This window comes from Podarcis erhardii (genome assembly GCF_964252035.2).
Source record: "Podarcis erhardii genome assembly, chromosome: 18".
In the NCBI taxonomy this organism is placed as follows: Eukaryota; Metazoa; Chordata; class Lepidosauria; order Squamata; family Lacertidae; genus Podarcis; species Podarcis erhardii.
This window is the reverse complement of record NC_138516.1, coordinates 7,457,015-7,476,959: the sequence shown is the minus strand read 5'-3', so window position 1 is coordinate 7,476,959 and position 19,945 is coordinate 7,457,015. Positions and strand designations below refer to the sequence as shown.

The following is a 19,945-nucleotide window of genomic DNA, read 5'->3' as shown; positions in this document are numbered from 1 at the left end:
GAGGGAGCCGGCGTACAGCTTCCAGGTCATGTGGCCAGCATGACGAAGCCGCTTCTGGTGAACCAGAGCAGCACACGGAAACACCGTTTACCTTCCCACCGGAGTGGTACCTATTTATCTACTTGCACTTTGAGGTGCTTTTGAATTGCTAGGTTGGCAGGAGCAGGGACCGAGCAATGGGAGCTCACCCCGTCATGGGGATTCGAACCGCCGACCTTCTGATCAGCAAGTCCGAGGCTCTGTGGTTTAACCCACAGTGCCACCCGCGTCCCTTACTATGCAATAGGAGATCCCTATTTCTATCAGAGAAATGTTAGAGGGTATGGATGTTGACAGCTTTGGTTTCCAATCCAAACCAATTAAGCCACCTTCAATGCCCTTCCTCTCTCGAGACCTCAGAGCTCTCCTCCACCCCTCGCTGTCAAAACATTCCTTCGCCGCCACCCCATGGCACTACCCCACCCTTTGCCCACCCCAACCCACCCCCTACATCTCCCTACCCCCCACAACACAAGACATTTCAGGTCATGCCTCTTCCCCCGTCTAGCAACACAGAAAACGGGCAAGGAGTTGGATCAGATCTGAGATTCTCAGCCTCTCTCCGGCGAAGCGGATTTCAAAGGAAATTCCGAACAGATTTTCACACACACACACCCAATTTGGTTCGGAGCACTATTCAGTTTGTCCCGAAACCTTGTGGTTTAGCATTTATTTCACCTGCGCTGAGAAGCTCGGCGGATGCCGTGTTTGAAACATAGCTGTCAACGTTTCCCTTTTTTTTTTAAGGGGAATTCCCTTATTCCGAATAGGATACCTTGCAAGAAAAGGGAAAAGTTGACAGCTATGGTTTGAAACGGGCACCTTCCCGTGGTTGCTTAAGACTTCATGAAACAGAAAACTACCCCCCCCCCCGTCCCTGCCCGTACCCAAATAAAAACCCCACCGCCCCCCTTGAAAACAGCGACTTCGCTTCCCCTGGAAACCCTGCACCCGAGCTATACCAGGGCATAATCAAACTGCCCCCTCTCTAGCCCTTCTTTGTGATCGGTCCAGGATGAAGCAGGCATCCGGCTATAAGGGTCTAGCAGGATGCGGAAGCAGCGAACCATCAGCATCACCAAGAACGCCAGCAGGAGGATGACGAAGGCAAAGACCGTCTTTTGTTCCGCGTCCATCCCGAAAGGGCTGGGGACGGGCTCCACTCGCCCCGGGGACAGGAGCTCATAATCGAGCGTCGAAGCGTTGTCCATCCCAGCAGCACGGCGAAAACTCCTCGCCAGGGGTTGTGTCAGGCAGCAAGCATCTTCCAGGATCATGTGTGTGTGTGTGTGATTTTTTAGGGTTGAAGGAACTTCCTTTCCAGAGATCTACTCCATGACAATGTCGGGCCGCTGACCAAACACCCCAGTCACCTGCGGAAATAAGAGGGTGGGTTGTTTTATTATTATTAAAGTGACAAACCTAGACAGCATCTTAAAAAGCAGAGACATCACCTTGCCAACAAAGGTCCATACAGTGGTACCTCGGGTTACATACGCTTCAGGTTATACACTCTGCTAACCCAGAAATAGTGCTTCAGGTTAAGAAGTTTGCTTCAGGATAAGAACAGAAATCAGGTTCCGGTGGTAAAGGGGTGCTTTAGGTTAAGAACAGTTTCAGGTTAAGAACGGACCTCTGGAACGAATTAAGTACTTAACCCGAGGTACCACTGTATAGTTAAAGCTATGGTTTGCCCAGTAGTGATGTATGGAAGTGAGAGCTGGACCATAAAGAAGGCTGATCGCCGAAGAATTGGTGCCTTTGAATTCTGGTGCTGGAGGAGACTCTTGAGAGTCCCATGGACTGCAAGAAGATCAAACCAATCCATTCTGAAGGAAATCAGCCCTGAGTGCTCACTGGAAGGACAGATCCTGAAGCTGAAGCTCCAATACTTTGGCCACCTCATGAGAAGAGAAGACTCCCTGGAAAAGACCCTGATGTTGGGAAAGATGGAGGGCACAAGGAGAAGGGGACGAAAGAGGACGAGATGGTTGGACAGTGTTCTCGAAGCTACGAACATGAGTTTGACCCAACTGCAGGAGGCAGGGGAAGACAGGAGTGCCTGGCGTGCTCTGGTCCAGGGGGTCACGAAGAGGCGGACACGACTAAACGACTAAACAACAACAACAAAGTTTTCTTGGAAGGAGGGTCTTTTTACCGTATGTGGTGGTAAAAGCTTTCTGGGAAATGATATCTGGTATCTTCAGATACCTGGTACTGGCAACTGAAGAAGTGTGCATGCACACGAAAGCTCATACCCATAACAAACTTAGATGGTCTCTAAGGTGCTAATGGAAGGAAGTTTGGAAATGTTAAAACGATTGTAAAACTAATGAAATGTATAAACTTTAAATAAATATATATAAACTTTTTTTTAAGTGAAGTCGCAAGCAGGATTTGAAATCTGGGCAGCGGAGGAGAAATGACCACAATTGTAAAGTAGTATGAGATTTAGATTTATGCTACATAATGCAGTGGGGGGGGTGTAAATAAGTGTGGGAAACAAGGGGGCAGCTGCCCCCCCAATCAATCAATATCCATAAAAAATCAATGCAAATCTGAGGTTCTTCCCCCCCCAAACAAAAACCTGCTCCCCCTAACGAAATTCCTGGCTACACCCATGGTGGGAAGTCAAACCGTTAAGAGAAACATGTACAGGTATTAAGGTTGATTTGTTAAAATTTCTGAAAGGTAATAAAAAATCAATATAAAAAGAAAGGAGGAAAGGAGAGAGAGAGAGAGAGAGAGAGAGAGAGAGAGAGAGAGAGAGAGAGAGAGAGAAGTGAGGGGAGATTGTATGTCCCCATACCTTCCCGTTGTGGTTCCAGAAGGCTAGCAACTCTAGAACCAGAGGAAAAATTACTGCACCCAATCTCTTCTTCTCCAACATCAGTACAACATCGTTGTCAGGCTGAGAGGCTGCAAAAGAGACAATGAATGGGTTGTAAGACACCGTAACTGTGTCCCAGAAGGACCTAGTCATTTCGGTTGGAGGACGGATGGCAGCTAGAAGATTGAGGTTGAACCCTGACAAGACAGAAGTGCTGTTTTGGGGACACACAGGGCAGGCGAGTGTGGAGGACTCCCTGGTCCCGAATGGGGTAACTGTGCCCCTGAAGGACCAGGTGCGCAGCCTGGGAGTCATTTTGGACTCACAGCTGTCCATGGAGGTGCAGGTCAATTCTGTGTCCAGGGCAGCTCCATCTGGTATGCGGGATGAGACCCTACCTGCCTGCGGACTGTCTTGCCAGAGTGGTGCATGCTCTGGTTATCTCCCGCTTGGACTACTGAAATGCGCTCTATGTGGGGCTACCTTTGAAGGTGACCCGGAAACTGCAACTAATCCAGAATGTGGCAGCCAGACTGGGGACTGGGAGCGGCCGCCGGGACCATATAACACCCGTCCTGAAAGACCTCCATTGGCTCCCAGAATGATTCCAAGCACAATTCAAAGTGTTGGTGCTGACCTTAAAAGCCCTAAACGGCCCAGTAGACCTGAAGGAGGGTCTCCACCCCCATCGTCCAGCCCGGATGCTGAGGTCCAGCTGCAAGGACCTTCTGGCGGTTCCCTCCCTGCGAGAAGTGAGGTTACAGGGAACCAGGCAGAGGGCCTTCTCGGTGGTGGCGCCCGCCCTGTGGAACGCCCTCCCATCAGATGTCAAGGAAATAAAGAACTATCTGACTTTTAGAAGACATCTGAAGGCAGCCCTGTTTAGGGAAGTTTTTATTGTTTGACGTTTTATCGTGTTTTTAATATTCTGTTGGGAGCTGCCCAGAGTGTTAAGAAACCCCCGCTTTAAAGGCGAATTCTCCAACGGCTAATGAAAAGCATATATAATGCCTTTTTTCCCCAATCGCCCACTCAACACCTCCTTTCCTTAAATTATCATTTTGTATTTCATGGAATAAACAGTTCCTTTGCCAGCAAGAACTTCGACTTCATTTGGTTTGAAATACTCAATTTCATTCGCGTTTATTAAAAGTCCTGTTCCCTTAGTAACTTAAAAAAAATAAATGATATTAATGACTGTATAAGACAGGGAGAGAGACAAAGAGAGATGGAGAGATGGAGATAAAGGAACACAATCAAAATGGGTTGCATGTGTTTCCAAAAGGAGCTTTTTGTCAGGGGAGAGGGAGAGAGGGGTTGCTATAAGAAGCAGTTTTTATATAGAATAAATATTCATAAATGCACACATATCTAAATTTATGAACCATGTGTCTGAAATAGTACGGGAGACCCATCCTGAAGCCAGTTTGACTCTCCCAATGACCTCAAATATTCCTCTGCAGTAAGGGAGGCAAATGGGGAAAGCCTTCCCATGGTCTTTTTGCTTGCAAATCATGTCTTAACGGCATATTTGTGTATGGATAAGGTTAGCCTGGTCTGAAGTTCAGCATCAAAAAAACGAAGATCATGGCCACTGGTCCCATCACCTCCTGGCAAATAGAAGGGAAAGAAATGGAGGCAGTAAGAGATTTTACTTTCTTGGGCTCCATGATCACTGCAGATGGTGACAGCAGTCACGAAATTAAAAGACACCTGCTTCTTGGGAGAAAGGTGATGGCAAACCTGGACAGCATCTTAAAAAGCAGAGACATCACCTTGCCAACAAAGGTCCGTATTGTTAAAGCTATGGTTTTCCCAGTAGTGATGTATGGAAGTGAGAGCTGGACCATAAAGAAGGCTGATCACCGAAGAATGGCTGCTTTTGAATTCTGGTGCTGGAGGAGACTCTTGAGAGTCCCCTGGACTACAAGAAGATCAAACCTCTCCATTCTGATATATATATATATATATATATATATATATATATATATATATATAATGATATTTATTAAGTTTTTGTTTAAACAATAAAAAACATACATAATAACATAGTGTTTTCCAATATCCACATTTCATTCTCATCTTTGGACTTCCTCACATCTCTTGTTCCTGCATTCTAAACTCATAGATTTTGCTAGCAAATTATTAACCTATTTCAATTCATATGATGTAGTTTTCCAATATTAAATCTCAAATTTCCAAAATTTGTCTTTTCTTTCAATTGCATTTAGATTTGTATTTCTTATAACTAATTTGTTGGAGCCGAACTATTACTAATCTTACATCTTTCTTTAACATTCATACAATTTACAATATTTTTGTAGATAGTCCTTGAATTTCTTCCAATCCTCCTCCACCAATTCTTCTCCCAGGTCTCGGATTCTGCCAGTCATCTCCGCCACTTCCATATAGTCCATCAGTTGCATCTGCCATTCTTCCAGCGTGGGCAAATCTTGAGTTTTCCAGCATTTGGCAATGAGTATCCTTGCTGCTGTTGTAGCATACATAAAAAAAGTTCGATCCTTCTTTTGCACACTCTGGTCGACAATGCCTAAAAGAAAGGCCTCTGGTTTCTTAGGGAAGGTATACTTAAATACCTTTTTCAGCTCATTATATATCATTTCCCAGAAAGCCTTCACTCTAGGACAAGTCCACCAGAGGTGAAAGAATGTTCCTTCAGCTTCTTTACACTTCCAACATTTATTGTCAGACAAATGGTATATCTTTGCAAGCTTGACTGGAGTCATGTACCACCTATATATCATTTTCATAATGTTTTCTTTCAAGGCATTACATGCCGTAAATCTCAAACCTGTGGTCCATAACTTTTCCCAGTCAGCAAACATTATGTTGTACCCTATGTCCTGTGCCCATTTTATCATAGCTGATTTGACCGTTTCATCCTGTGTATTCCATTTTAGCAGCAAGTTATACATTCTTGAAAGTATCTTAGAGCTGGGTTCTAACAGTTCAAACCTCTCCATTCTGAAGGAAATCAGCCCTGAGTGCTCACTGGAAGGACAGATCGTGAAGCTGAGGCTCCAAGACTTTGGCCACCTCATGAGAAGAGAAGACTCCCTGGAAAAGACCCTGATGCTGGGAAAGATGGAGGGCACAAGGAGAAGGGGACGACAGAGGACGAAATGGCTGGACAGTGTTCTCGAAGCTACCAGCCTGAGTTTGACCAAACTGCGGGAGGCAGTGGAAGACAGGAGTGCCTGGCGTGCTCTGGTCCAGGGGGTCACGAAGAGGCGGACACAACTAAACGACTAAACAACAACAAAGACAGTATGGAGCTAGATCGAAGAACGGTCTGACTCTGTTCAAGGCAACTTCTCATGCTCCTAACTCCATGTGAGCAGAAGGGTTTCAAACCAGAGCCTTTCGATGTCTTACCTGGACCTTCTACATGCACAGCAGGTGTCCTTTTGCTCTGCTATCTCACCCTCCATGTCCCAACCCCGCCAGAGTCGATCTTATCGGCATGCAAAGCTTAACATCCCCAAACCTCACCTTGATTTGCTGCCGTCCGTGCGAAAGAACCCTAAATCTTGCACGGGGAGAGCGAACGCTTTTCCTAAGCGTGCCCAGGGTGCAGGAGAGATGTTTGAAATCCAGAATTTAAGCCACCGCCTCCAGCTCAGATCGCCCTCATGGCATCTCCTTATGAGAACAGAGTTTACTATCTCTAGCAACCTGCCGCCCCTCGCTGTAATCCTTCTGTTGCGTTAATCTATAATCCTGACCTTTGGAGATAGCCAAGGCTCCGGTTTATGGGATTAAGGTTTCGTTTGGGGGAAACACGGCAGCTGATTGAAAACACCCGCTGAGTCGGAAAAGAAATCCATCCTATCAGGGATAAGCTTCCCGAGTGCCTCTCAGAGAATCGTGAAGTTGGGAGGGGACCCACATTTTATTTATACCCTGCCCATCTGGCCGCCCCCCCCCCCAGCCACTCTGGGCGGCTCCCAACAGAATATTCAAACCACAGTAAAACATCAAACATTAAAAACTTCCCTAATCAGGGCTGCCTTCAGGTGTCTTCTAAAAGTCAGATAGCTGTTTATTTCCTTGACATCTGATGGGAGGGCGCCACCACCGAGAAGGCCCTCTGCCTGGTTCCTGGTAAGCTGACTTCTCGCAGGGAGGGAACTGCCCTAAACAGGGCTGCCTTCAGATGTCTTCTAAAGCTACCTTTGAAGGTGACCCGGAAACTACAACTAATCCAGAATGCGGCAGCCAGACTGGGGACTGGGACCACATAACACCGGTCCTGAAAGACCTACATTGGCTCCCAGTACGTTTCCAAGCACAATTCAAAGTGTTGGTGCTGACCTTTCAAGCCCTAAACGGCCTCAGTCCAGTATATCTGAAGGAGCATCTCCACCCCCATCGTTCAGCCCAGACACTGAGGTCCAGCGCCGAGGGCCTTCTGGCAGTTCCCTCCCTGTGAGAAGTGAGGTTGCAGGGAACCAGGAAGAGGGCCTTCTCGGTGGTGGCGCCCACCCTGTGGAACGCCCTCCCATCAGATGTCAAGGAAATAAACAACTATCTGACATTTAGAAGACATCTGAAGGCAGCCCTGTTTAGGGACGTGTTTAATGTTTGATCTTTTATTGTGTTTTTAATGTTCTGTTCGGAGCTGCCCAGAGTGGCTGGGGAAACCAAGTCAGATGGGCGGGGTATATATAAAATTATTATTATTATTACATCCAATTCAACCTCTTGCTTGGTACAAACTGCAGACATAGCATCCCTGGCAAGCAGATGCCTAGTTTCAGCTTGAAATATCTGGGGTGAAATATTGCACGCCCCTGTCCACTGCCTGACAGCTCTTACCATTAGGGACTTTCTAATATTCAGCCGATCAGAAGGTCGGTGGTTTGAATCCCTGAGATGACGGGGTGAGCTCCCGTTGCTCGGTCCCGGCTTCTGCCAACCTAGCAGTTTGAAAGCACGTCAAAGCGCAAGTAGATAAATAGGTACTGCTCCAGCGGGAAGGTAAACGGCGTTTCCGTGCGCTGCTCTGGTTCGCCAGAAGCGGCTTAGTCCTGCTGGCCACATGACCCGGAAGCTGTACGCCGGCTTCCTTGGCCAATAAAGCGAGATGAGCGCCGCAACCCCAGAGTCGGACATGACTGGACCTAATGGTCAGGGGTCCCTTTACCTTTACTTTAATATTCAGCCAAAATCCCAAACACACCCAGTTTTTCTACCCCTCATCACCCTGGCCTCCCTCCTTTGGACTTGCCCTGGACGTTCCATGTCCTCTTTAAAATGGGGCACCCAGAACTGGACATGAGAAACCAGCGTAAACTGCCTGGCCAGTGTAGAGGAGAAATATTATTTCTGAACACAGGGACCCTGTCTTTCTGTTGGCATTAGTTAATTTAGCAGCCAAATCACACTGCTGGCTCACAGATCAGTTTATGCCCTGTTAGAACAACCAAGTCCTGTTTCCTGAATTCATGGGCTTAGGATATTTCATTTTATCCCCCTAAATGCAGGACATTTTATCTCGCTCCGAAAAAGGGGAGTTAAATGCACGCAGACAGAGCAAGGCTACGGTTAACAACACTGTTTTGTGAAGGTGGTGAAGTTCTGAATTATCTATTTTTCTTCTGCCGCAGAACTGACACATTCCTCTTTTTTATTTTAAAAAACGCAAATTTTGGTACAGTCTTTTTTTCTATGCAGCATGTCCTCCGCTCTTTCCCCATATGAACATTACTGACGTTCGCGCATGAATCATCAGAAAGGCCCGTGCAAGACGGAATTGATCACTTTTCGCACAGTGTGGGAGTTTGGTTTTTTGGCCGATCTTCGCGTGTGAAGCAGGACTCAACAAGCACCATTTGGTGCAAAGGCAGGAGGTGACGAGGAGCAAATAAATAAATCGAAATGATTCTCCGCTCTGTGACAAGCCAAGATTTCAATGACACATGCAGATCAGATTATAAAAAAGCAGGCAGAATTGAAAGCACAAAAAGTAATTTTGATTCAGCCTGATGCCTGATTGTTTGGAAGATGATGACCCATCTGGCAAGGGTCCCAAGTAACACAAATGGTAGTGGGAGCTACCTGACGTTTTCTGAACCGCTTCCTGGACTGGAAAAAAGATGAACACGGATTCATGGGTTTAAGAGTAGGCAACAGGCACCCTCCTCCAAAGGGATGCAGGTGGCGCTTTGGGTTAAACCACAGAGCCTAGGACTTGCCGATCAGAAGGTCGGCGGTTCGAATCCCCGCGACAGGGTGAGCTCCCGTTGCTCGGTCCCTGCTCCTGCCCACCTAGCAGTTTGAAAGCACCTCAAAGTGCAAGTAGATAAATAGGAACCGCTCCGGCGGGAAGGTAAATGGCGTTTCCGTGCGCTGCTCTGGTTCGCCAGAAGTGGCTTAGTCATGCTGGCTACATGACCCGGAAGCTGTACGCCGGCTCCCTCGGCCAGTAAAGCAAGATGAGCACCGCAACCCCAGAGTTGTCCGCGACTGGACCTAATGGTCAGGGGTCCCTTTACCTTTACCTTACCCTCCTCCAAGGACAAATATTCCTGTTGCCTCCGCTCAAAGGGGGTCTGAGCAATGCCGAATTACTCAACCCGGAAGAGGTGGCATCTTGTTCTGGTTCGGCTCAAGGCAGCTCAGGGGTTTCAGCACCACGGACAGCTCCAAGTGAGACGCTTGCTCCCACCAAGGTTAAGAGCAACGGAGGGCCAGAGCCTTCGCTCCGAACTCTGGACAAGTGGGCAGCCCCGCCCACCTGTCAATTACCCGGCACCATGGCGACATCAGGTGCTGCTGTGCTTTGAAGCCCCCCAAGGGCAGCAAGGGGCTGTTTGCAAAGGGGCCCTTTCTCTTGGAACCTTTCTGGGCATGCGCAGGGAACACGCCGGCAACACAGAATCGAACCCTTCGCTTGTTAGTTGATTTGTGGAGGGTCCTAATTCGCTGGCCGTGGGGGTCTGCTTCCTTGGCGTGTTCCCGGCAGGGAATGCACCCCAGCAGGATCGAACCATGCCTTCCCATCAGCCAGTGATGTCAGCGGATGAACCGGTGTGTGTGCTTTGGGGGAAATGGCATTGCGGGGCAACATGGAACCCTTGGCAGGCCAAAATTGGCCCACAAACCAGAAGTCCCACACCCTTGGTTAAAAGCAAGTGGGGTGTGCTGGTCCCAAGGGTTAACCATGAGGCGAGGTCCAAGTCCAGTCCGAGGTCGAGGGTGCAGTAGGGAGACAGTCCGTCAAAGCTGAAGCTGGGTCCAAGTCAGGGAGTCGGGTGGGGTCAGGAGCTCCGGCAGAGGAGCAGGACAGGGTGCAGGCAGGGACAGGCTACCAACAACGTTGCTCCCACAACTTGGGACTGGGGCTGGCTGGCTTTTATCTGCCCCGAGGCATAGGGCAGCCCCGGTCCACAGGTGACTCGCCTCTCCTGGCCTGGAGGCGAGCACTCCTCCTGCGGGAACTTAGCTCCCTCCACCTCTCTGCCCTGAGCCTCTGTAGCTCAAGAGAGGCTGGAGGGTTCCGGGACCCAGAGGCAACCTCAGCTTCCTCTGACGGTGCTGCGAGTGGAGCACCTGCAGGCATTGGGTCCTCCATCACCTCAGGAGCCAGAGCGGACTCAGCTGGTGCCTGCACCTGAGGATCCAGCACAGGTGAGGACCCTTCAGGCTAAAGCCCCAGTCTCGGCTCAGCTGGTTCTGGAGGCGGGGAATCCTGTGAAGGCTGGGATCCCACAGGTTCGGCCTCCGAGTCCGAATCCCAGGCCATCACATGGAGTCTCTCTCCCCAGAGTACCTCTCCTAGACCTTGGGGGTAGGGGAAGTTAGTTTCTTAAAGGGCCAACTCTCTGGCCTGATGACAGGCACTCTTTACATGCTCCATAGCATCCCACCTGGTCCTCTCTTTGTGCCACTGGACTGGCAATCAGGGGGACACACATGTGAAGGACCTGGAAATGCCTTGGTTCTGCAGGAGGTGGTTCTGTGGGATCCCATCTGCCAGCGTCAGGGCTCAGGCCTGGCCCCTCAACAGTTTCAGCACCAAGGACAACTCCAAGTGAGACGCTTGATCCTGCAAGCGATTTCCCCCGGAAAAAGCACTATTTTCAGGGCTGTGACCTCGCACAAAGCTCCTAAATGTGCGTTTTTGGGTGCTGTGCCCAAAAAAGCGCTATTATTATTTTTTTAGGGGAGACTACTTCAGAGCAACAAGTCATTCAGGGAGGCGACAAGCAACCTCCTGCTTTAGGAGTCCCAGAAACTTTTTTTTTTATGGAAAACATTTCTTCCTTGCAATAATCGAGCCATTTTCTCATGCCCTGGCACGTATCTCAGGAAATTACTGTCATATACGGCTTGAGTTGGACAGATCAGTCTGTTCCCAATCCAAGTCAATCTTGCAAGCGTCCGTAGCTTCACTCTGTCTCATTTCCAAATTAATAGTGTGTGTGTGTTTTCAACAACAAAAAAGGACAGACAAGATTTATATTCAAATACATATTTTGTCACAAAAAGTCAAATAAGCTGCAGTCAAATCAGTCCTGCTCAGAGTAGACCCATTGAAGTCAATGCCTAACTAAAGCCCGATCATTTCAGTGGGTCTATTCTGACTAATGTGGGTGGTATCCAATGCCAGCCCTACTCAGAGTAGACCCATTGAAGTTAATAGGCATGTCTAATTTGATTCCTTTTAAAGGGTCTTATCAGCCAGCTGGATACAACCCCAGGCATTTAAAGACATATTTTGCGAGGTATCCCGCTAAATTAAACTCGGAGTACAGCCGCTTAAATTAGCGACCACACCAATTAATTTCAATTAGTCCTAATTAGTCCTACTCGTTTCAGTGGGTAGTCTTAACATCAGAAACTGCCTGGATACATGAATGGTTGGAAACCTAAGTATTTCTAAGTATTTATCGTAAAATAAGGAGGGGATGTGCAGAATTGCACATTCTTTTGTCGCAAAATTCAGAGAGGTGCAAAATTCCAAGAACGACGACGTTCTGATCCGCTTCTAGACCAAAAGATGCCCATCACGTGGCTCTGCTTAAAATACGGACCAAACCCGGTTCTCCTCCGCCTGCCCCACTCTATTGCCCAAAACTTCTGGAGGGCGAGAAAAAAGTGTGGCACGTACCTGTTGGGCAAGGCAGTGCCCGTCCATCAGCCTCGCTGCCCGCCACATGTCATCTTGAGGATGAAGGAGGCACCGTTTTCCCCTGGAGAAGACCGTACGGAAGAAAACTGTGCTTCTCAGACACCCCCAGACGGTTCCTATGGAGACACAAGCATCAATTGCAGAAGCAAAAAGGGGGCACTGGGAGAAGAAAACTCATCTTTGCAGAACCGGAGGGAGGGAAACAGCGGCGGCTGCGTCGCCCAGGGCTGAGTCGTGACTTGGGTGGGGAGCACAGAAAGTCCGTGGATGAGAAAAGGAGAGGAGGGGGTGGCGTGTCACTCGTGGCAGCAGTGATGCTGGAGCCCATCTGTCGCTGCTCAAAAATTGGGAGTTTTTTTATGGGGGGCGGGAGCAGAGTTTCATCCGCCTTCTGCTGGAATGACGAAGCCCACGACTCAGTTAATCCAAATTAGTCAGTTCGGGTTGGTTGTCTTGCGGATTTCATAAGCTATAAATGACCATTATTTTATCACCAGGTTGCATCCAGCAACCTCTTTCTGCTGTTCCTTATTTTTTTCCTAAATAAATATAATAATAATAATAATAATAATAATAATAATAATAATAATAATTTATTATTTCTACCCCGCCCATCTGGCTGGGCTTCCCCAGCCACTCTGGGTGGCTTCCAAAAAAATATTAAAATACTATAATACATCAAACATTAAAAGCTTCCCTAAACAGGGCTGCCTTCAGATGTCTTCTAAAAGTCTGGTAGTTGTTGTGCTCTTTGACATCTGGTGGGAGGGCGTTCCACAGGGCGGGTGCCACCACCGAGAAGGCCCTCTGCCTGGTTCCCTATAACCTCACTTCTCGCAGGGAGGGAACCGCCAGAAGGCCCTCGGAGCTGGACCTCAGTGTCCGGGCAGAACGATGGGGGTGGAGACGCTCCTTCATGTATACTGGACCGAGGCCGTTTAGGGCTTTAAAGATCAGCACCAACACTTTGAATTGTGCTCGGAAACGTCCTGGGAGCCAATGTAGGTCTTTCAAGACCGATGTTATGTGGCCTCTGCGGCTGCTCCCAGTCCCCAGTCTAGCTGCCGCGTTCTGGATTAGTTGTAGTTTCCGGGTCACCTTCAAAGATAGCCCCAAGTGGAGCGCATTGCAGTAGTCCAAGCGGGAGATAACCAGAGCATGCACCACTCTGGCGAGACAGTCCACGGGCAGGTAGGGTCTCAGCCTACGTACCAGATGGAGCTGGTAGACAGCTGCCCTGGACACAGAGTTAATCTGCGCCTCCATGGACAGCTGTGAGTCCAAAATGACTCCCAGGCTGCGCACCTGGTCCTTCAGGGGCACAGTTGCCCCATTCAGGACCAGGGAATCCTCCACACCTGCCCGCATTTCCTGCATATTCTAAATTAACTTAACTTATTCATTTATTCAACTCTTTTGAAACTGCAGTTTATTACAATAATCCTGCCAAGGTCCTTATCTGTTTACGGTGTGTTTGTAAATATTCAATAAACCATTTCCATTCTTTTTATTAAAAGTCTGCTATCTTGATTTCTTATTTATCCCCGGTAGGTTTCACCATTTCTGCATATTCCGTAAGTTTTTGTATCCATTCTTCTTTCGCTGGGACGACTTCTTCTTTCCATTTTTGGGCAAAGAACATTCTTGCCGCTGTAGTCGCACAAATTTGGGTAGTTCTGGCCCTATAATTCCCAAAAATGAAAGTTTTTGGGTTTTGTTGTTTACAAATGTTATTTTGAACATTGTTTTCCATTCCTCATATATCATTTCCCAGTAAGCTTTAACCTTACAAGACCACAACATATGATTAAAAAAAAATACCTTCTCTTTGCTTATTTGATTTAGATTTATACATTTCTGCCAATTTACTCGCTGTTAGATACCATCTATATAACATTTTCACTGTAAAAATTAAGGAATGTTAGAAGGACGCGGGAATGAAGTTATGTGGTTTTAGCAGTAATGTTATAGAATCAGGTAAAATTAGAATGTAAAGTTACAATATATTAAGATAAATTATTAAGATAAAAAAAGCAAAAATGGAAAGGATTTGCTGAAACTGCTAATTGAATTAGAATACAAAAAAGGGAGGTGCGAGGAGGTCAGGGAAACAAGTAAATGAAAGACAAGACATAGAAAGATTGAAATGTTTTTAATTGTTTTTATTTTTCTGTATTTCGTATTTTTCTTATTTTCTTTTTCTATTTCACTTTTGTAATATCTATGAAACTTTAACAAATATTATTTTTTTTTAAAAAAACCCATATATATAACATTTTCATGTGCTTTGAAGTTAATTCAGCACCTGGTGGGAAAACCCCACCCCAATCCTGTATTTTGCCCAAAGAAAGGTGGCAACTCTACCAGTGAAGACTTGACACTTTCCCCAAAAAATCCTGGGCACTGTACTGTGCCCCTCACAGACCACCATTTCCCAGCGCCCTTTGCAAACTACAGTTCCCAGAATTCTTTGGGGGAAAGTACACAGACTGACCATGCTCAGCTGCCACAGATCAATGCCTGTTGGAGGAGGGGGGTGGACAAGGGGAGGGGAAATGGAGCCTCTTGGGAGGGGGCCTGGCAGGCTGGCTGGCATCCTAGACCAGCGGTTCTCAACCTGTGGGTCCCCAGATGTTGTTGGACTACAACTCCCATCATCCTGGACCATAAAGAAGGCTGATGGCCGAAGAATGGATGCTTTTGAATTCTGGTGCTGGAGGAGACTCTTGAGAGTCCCATGGACTGCAAGAAGATCAAACCTCTCCATTCGGAAGGAAATCAGCCCTGAGTGCTCACTGGAAGGACAGATCCTGAAGCTGAGGCTCCAAGACTGGCCACCTCAGGAGAAGAGAAGACTCCCTGGAAAAGACCCTGATGCTGGGAAAGATGGAGGGCACCAGGAGAAGGGGACGACAGAGGACGAGATGGTGGGACAGTGTTCTTGAAGCTACCAGCATGAGTTTGACCAAACTGCGGGAGGCAGTGGAAGACAGGAGTGCCTGGCGTGCTCTGGTGCAGGGGGTCACCAAGAGGCGGACACGACTAAACAACAACAAAGACAGTATGGAGCTAGATCGAAGAACGATCTGACTCTGTTCAAGGCAACTTCTCATGCTCCTAACTTGATGTGAGTAGAAGGGTTTCAAACCAGAGCCTTTCGATGTCTTACCTGGAAGACAGGAGGGCCTGGCATGCTCTGGTCCAGGGGGTCACGAAGAGTCGGACACGACTAAACGACTAGACAACAACAACAATTGATTGGTGATGTGGTAACATTGTGTTGTATTATTTATGCAAATTGGTTTTCTCTGGAGAAGAACTATCCACTGCAACATTTTGTTGTGTGCATGCACATCCTGGTATTAAAGTGGTACCTTGGGTTAAGTACTTAATTCGTTCCGGAGGTCCGTACTTAACCTGAAACTGTTCTTAACCTGAAGCACTTTAGCTAATAGGGCCTCCGGCTGCCGCCGCGCCGCCGGAGCACGATTTCTGTTCTCATCCTGAAGCAAAGTTCTTAACCTGAAGCAATATTTCTGGGTTAGCGCAGTCTGTAACCTGAAGCGTATGTAACCCGAGGTACCATTGTATTTTGCAACAAGAGTTAATCCAAGCGCCGCCTCCGTCTGTCTGTCCTGAAGAGCAGGTGGAAGGACAATTCATTCTGGCACAAAAGAATTTAATCCGATTGTTTCTGGTTTGCCTCCATCTGCTCCCTTTGCAGAGCAGGGAATTTTGCTTTTGTTGACACTCCTCTGACATGGAGAATGACCCCCTGCCACCTCATTGCTTCCTGTAGTCCTAATGCACACGTGGGAAAGCTTTTTATTTATTTATTTGCCAATTATTTTTCTTGATTTCCCGGAATTTCTAACAAATTGTCACCAAATTAATGCAAATTCAATACAAATTTAAAAGCTGACTCCCCGCCGCCCGCAAGATGTCCCCTCTATTTTCCTCCCTCCATTGCATGCTCCCAATAAAGTAACTTTTCCAAATATCATTTCAAAATACCGTGTTTTTTGCTCTATAAGACTCACTTTTCCCCTCCTAAAAGGTAAGGGGAAATGTGTGTATGTCTTATGGGGCGAATGCAGGCTGCGCAGCTACCCCAGAAGCCAGAACAGCAAGAGGGATTGCTGCTTTCGCTGCGCAGCGATCCCTCTTGATGTTCTGGCTTCTGAGATTCAGAATATTTTTTTTCTTGTTTTCCTCCTCCAAAAACTAGGTGCGTTTTGTGGTCTGGTGCATCTTATAGAGCGAAAAATATGGTACATTCATCCCTTCTCCCTACACATCGCCGGTTCAGCGATTATCGCTGTGGCTTTTGTACATCGTTATCACCTTGCCCTCAAAATACTTCAGTAGGGTAAATCCTCTTCTATCTATCTATAATAGTCATTCATCGGTTTTCAAACATTTCCTGCCAATACCTCTTGAGTAACATTTTGCCGGAGGAAAACAAATCTTCCACCCAAACAATATACACATATTTTGTCCCAACATGGCCTGTCTGATATTTGGCCCCAGTAATCAAGAATTCAGCCTCACTGGTGTGGCCAGCAGAGGGTGAAAATGAAACTCCCTAGAATTTTTTATATAAATATATAATACAGCGTGGGACGCGGGTGGCGCTGTGGGTTAAACCTCAGTGCCTAGGACTTGCTGATCGCAAGGTCGGCAGTTCGAATCCCCGCGACGGGGTGAGCTCCCGTTGCTCGGTCCCTGCTCCTGCCAACCTAGCAGTTCGAAGCACCCCTAAGTGCAAGTAGATAAATAGGTACCACTTTATAGCGGGAAGGTAAACGACGTTTCCGTGTGCAGCGCTGGTGCTGGCTCACCAGAGCAGCTTCGTCACGCTGGCCACGTGACCCGGAAGTGTCTCCGGACAGCGCTGGCTCCCGGCCTCTTGAGCGAGGTGAGCGCGCAACCCTAGAGTCGGACACGACTGGACCTAATGGTCAGGGATCCCTTTACCTTTACCTTTACCAGAGCACTGTGAGCCTGAGCTGCTGACACAGAGATATTTCCAAGGCTGCGGAGTCTTGCTTTGGAGACCAGCAAAGCAATTTCAAACGCAGTTCGTGGGAGAGCCGGTGCTGAAAACTCTTGCTTTGAAGGCAAGCCAAGCTTCTCAGATGCAAGGAGTTCTTTGCCGATGGATTTTGCCAGGTCAATTACAGTGCTGGAGATGCAGAAGTCATTTCCCTAAGGCCTCATTTCAAGCAAGTTGGGGAGGAGGGGGGAAACAGGAGAACGAGGCAGCAGAAACAGAGGGGATTAAAGGAAGATCGGACCAGCCTCCATCCCTAACTGCGGCCTCCTTCCAAACATGTACTGTATTTTTCGCTCTGTAAGACGTACCAGACCACAAGACGCACCTAGTTTTTGGAGGAGGAAAACAAGAAAAAAATATTCTGAATCTCAGAAGCCAGAACAGCAAGAGGGATCACTGCGCAGTGAAAGCAGGAATCCCTCTTGCTGTTCTGGCTTCTGGGATAGCTGCGCAGCCTGCATTCGCTCCATAAGACGCACACACATTTCCCTTTACTTTTTCATATATATATGAAATATATATTTCATATATATATGAAATTTCATATATATATGAAATTTCAACACAACAATTTTATCAAAAATACATCAACCACATTATTAATTATTATTATTATTATTCCCTCAATTTTTTTCCTCCCTCCTCCCCCCCCTCCAAACAACCCCCCCAACCTCCCACCCCACCCCCGGAGTTCCCTCCGCTCCTTTCTCTGGTTTCTCAATACATATCTCTATCTGCATGTTATAAAATTGTTAAAAATCCTCACATTGTCTACCTATATATTACAACAAACAGTTTGTGAATATTTATTCAAAACCTGCCAAAGAGTCCAGTTCATTTTGTCGCTTCTTCAAATATTTCATAATTCATCTTTGAAATCACAGTTATCCTTGTCACGTAGTTTGTGTGTCAGTTTTGCCAATTCCACATAATCCACCAGTTTTTCTTGCCACAGTTCTTTCGTCGGGATTTCCTCATTCTTCCATCCTCATGCTATTAAGACTCTTGCCGCCGTTGTCGCATACATAACAATTTTTTTTATTATTTCTTTGGCAGGTCTTTTCCCACTATCCCTAGTAAGAAGGCTTCAGGCTTTTTCACAAATGTCAAATGGAACATTTTCTTAATTATAAACCTTCTAATGTGGACGTCTAAGGGTCTTGGTGGACCACAAGGTGAACATGAGTCCACAGTGTGATGCAGCAGCAAAAAAGGCTAATGTTATTCTTGGCTGCATCAGCAGAAGTCGAGTATCCAGATCGAAGGAAGTCATAGTCCTGCTTTCTTCTGCCTTGGTCAGACCACACCTGGGATACCGTGTCCAATTCTGGGCACCACAATTTAAGAAGGATATTGACAAGCTGGAAGGTGTCAATAGGAGGGCAACCAAGATGATCAAGGCTCTGGAAACCAAGCCTGATGATGAACGGTTGAAGGAGCTGGGTAAAGCCTGGAAAAGAGGAGACTGGGAGGAGATACGAGAGCCACCTTCCAATATCTCAAGGGATGCCCCGTGGAAAATGGGGAAAGTTTTCTTCTGGTGCCCCAGAGGGTAAGACTCAAAGCAATGGATTCGAACTACAAGAAGGGAGATTGTGAACTAATGTCAGGAAGGACTTTTTGACGGGGCAACAGTGGAATAGACTGTTTGAGTTTCCAGTCGGCCACAACTGGACCTAATGGTCAGAGGTCCCTTTACCTTTACCTTTTACCACTTTAGCTAATGGGCCTCCCGCTGCCGCTGCTCTGCCACCACGCAATTTCTGTTCTCATCCTGAAGCAAAGTTCTTAACCCGAGGTACTATTTCTGGGTTAGTGGAGTCTGTAACCTGAAGCGTCTGTAACCCAAGGTACCACTGTAGTAGTCAGATCTTTCATGCTGCCTCAGGATGCCTAACCAAGGATACCTTTCATATGTTAGGATAGTTCAGGGGCTGCCTTTGAAGGTGACCCGGAAACTGCAATTAATCCAGAATGCAGCAGCTAGACTGGTGACTGGGAGCGGCCACCGAGACCACATAACACCAATCCTGAAAGACCTACATTGGCTCCCAGTATGCTTCTGAGCACAATTCAAAGTGTTGGTGCTGACCTTTAAAGCCCTAAACGGCCTCGGTCCAGTATACCTGAAGGAGCGTCTCCACCTCCATCATTCTGCCCGGACACTGAGGTCCAGCTCTGAGGGCCTTCTGGTGGTTCCCTCACTGCAAGAAGTGAGATTACAGGGAACCAGGCAGAGGGCCTTCTCGGTGGTGGCACCCGCCCTGTGGAACACCCTCCCATCAGACGTCAAGGAAATAAACAACTGCCTGACTTTTAGAAGACATCTGAAGGCAGCCCTGTTTAGGGAACTTCTTAATGTTTGATGCTTTGTCGTATTTTTTATATTCTGTTGGGAGCCATTATTATTCCAGGAGCGAGTCTGCAGGCTCCAAGTTTAGGGACAGAATCCAAACAACCTGCTTATGGGGTTCTCTTCATCTCAGGCGTTCTCTGAACCTACACAATTGCACTGGGACATTCCTGCCCCCTCTTCGCTTTGGAGCCCTGCTGTGCCTGCAGAAAATATCCGCTGCTTTCAGTTCACATCGTTGCGGCCGCTTCCTGATCTGCCTGAGTGCACACGGGCCGTGATTGAATCCTGAAAGGAATCCTAATGCGATGACGGCAGGATGCCATTGATTCCTTTCTGAGCTGGGTTTTAATCAATATACCTGTGATCCCCCAGTGTCGCGGTTAATCTGAAAGGAGAGAAATTCTTTCTTTCTTTGAACCGAAAACTCTTGCAACTTGTTCCTGGGCCAATTATAATTTAATCATTTTTTTAAAAAAAAAATCTGGCAAGCAGGAGAAATAGACAGTG

General features: G+C 47.3%; 1 protein-coding gene across 2 annotated transcripts; it reads right to left on the bottom strand.

Moving 5' to 3' along the window:
- Positions 1-995: 995 nt before the first annotated feature.
- CTXN1 (cortexin 1) lies at positions 996-12,388 on the bottom strand (the record flags this gene model as incomplete). 2 transcript variants are annotated; one of them, XM_081846510.1, is made up of 3 exons in its annotated part: positions 12,006-12,388; positions 2,849-2,958; positions 996-1,412 (listed from the first exon to the last, which is right to left on the bottom strand). In XM_081846510.1, exon 3 carries the CDS (start codon positions 1,314-1,316, stop codon positions 996-998), a length of 321 nt encoding a protein of 106 aa, XP_081702636.1. In that variant the 5' UTR covers positions 1,317-1,412; positions 2,849-2,958; positions 12,006-12,388. The 2 variants fall into 2 exon arrangements, with proteins under 2 accessions (XP_081702636.1, XP_081702637.1); XM_081846511.1 differs by lacking the exon at positions 2,849-2,958.
- Between the last annotated feature and the right edge of the window lie 7,557 nt (positions 12,389-19,945).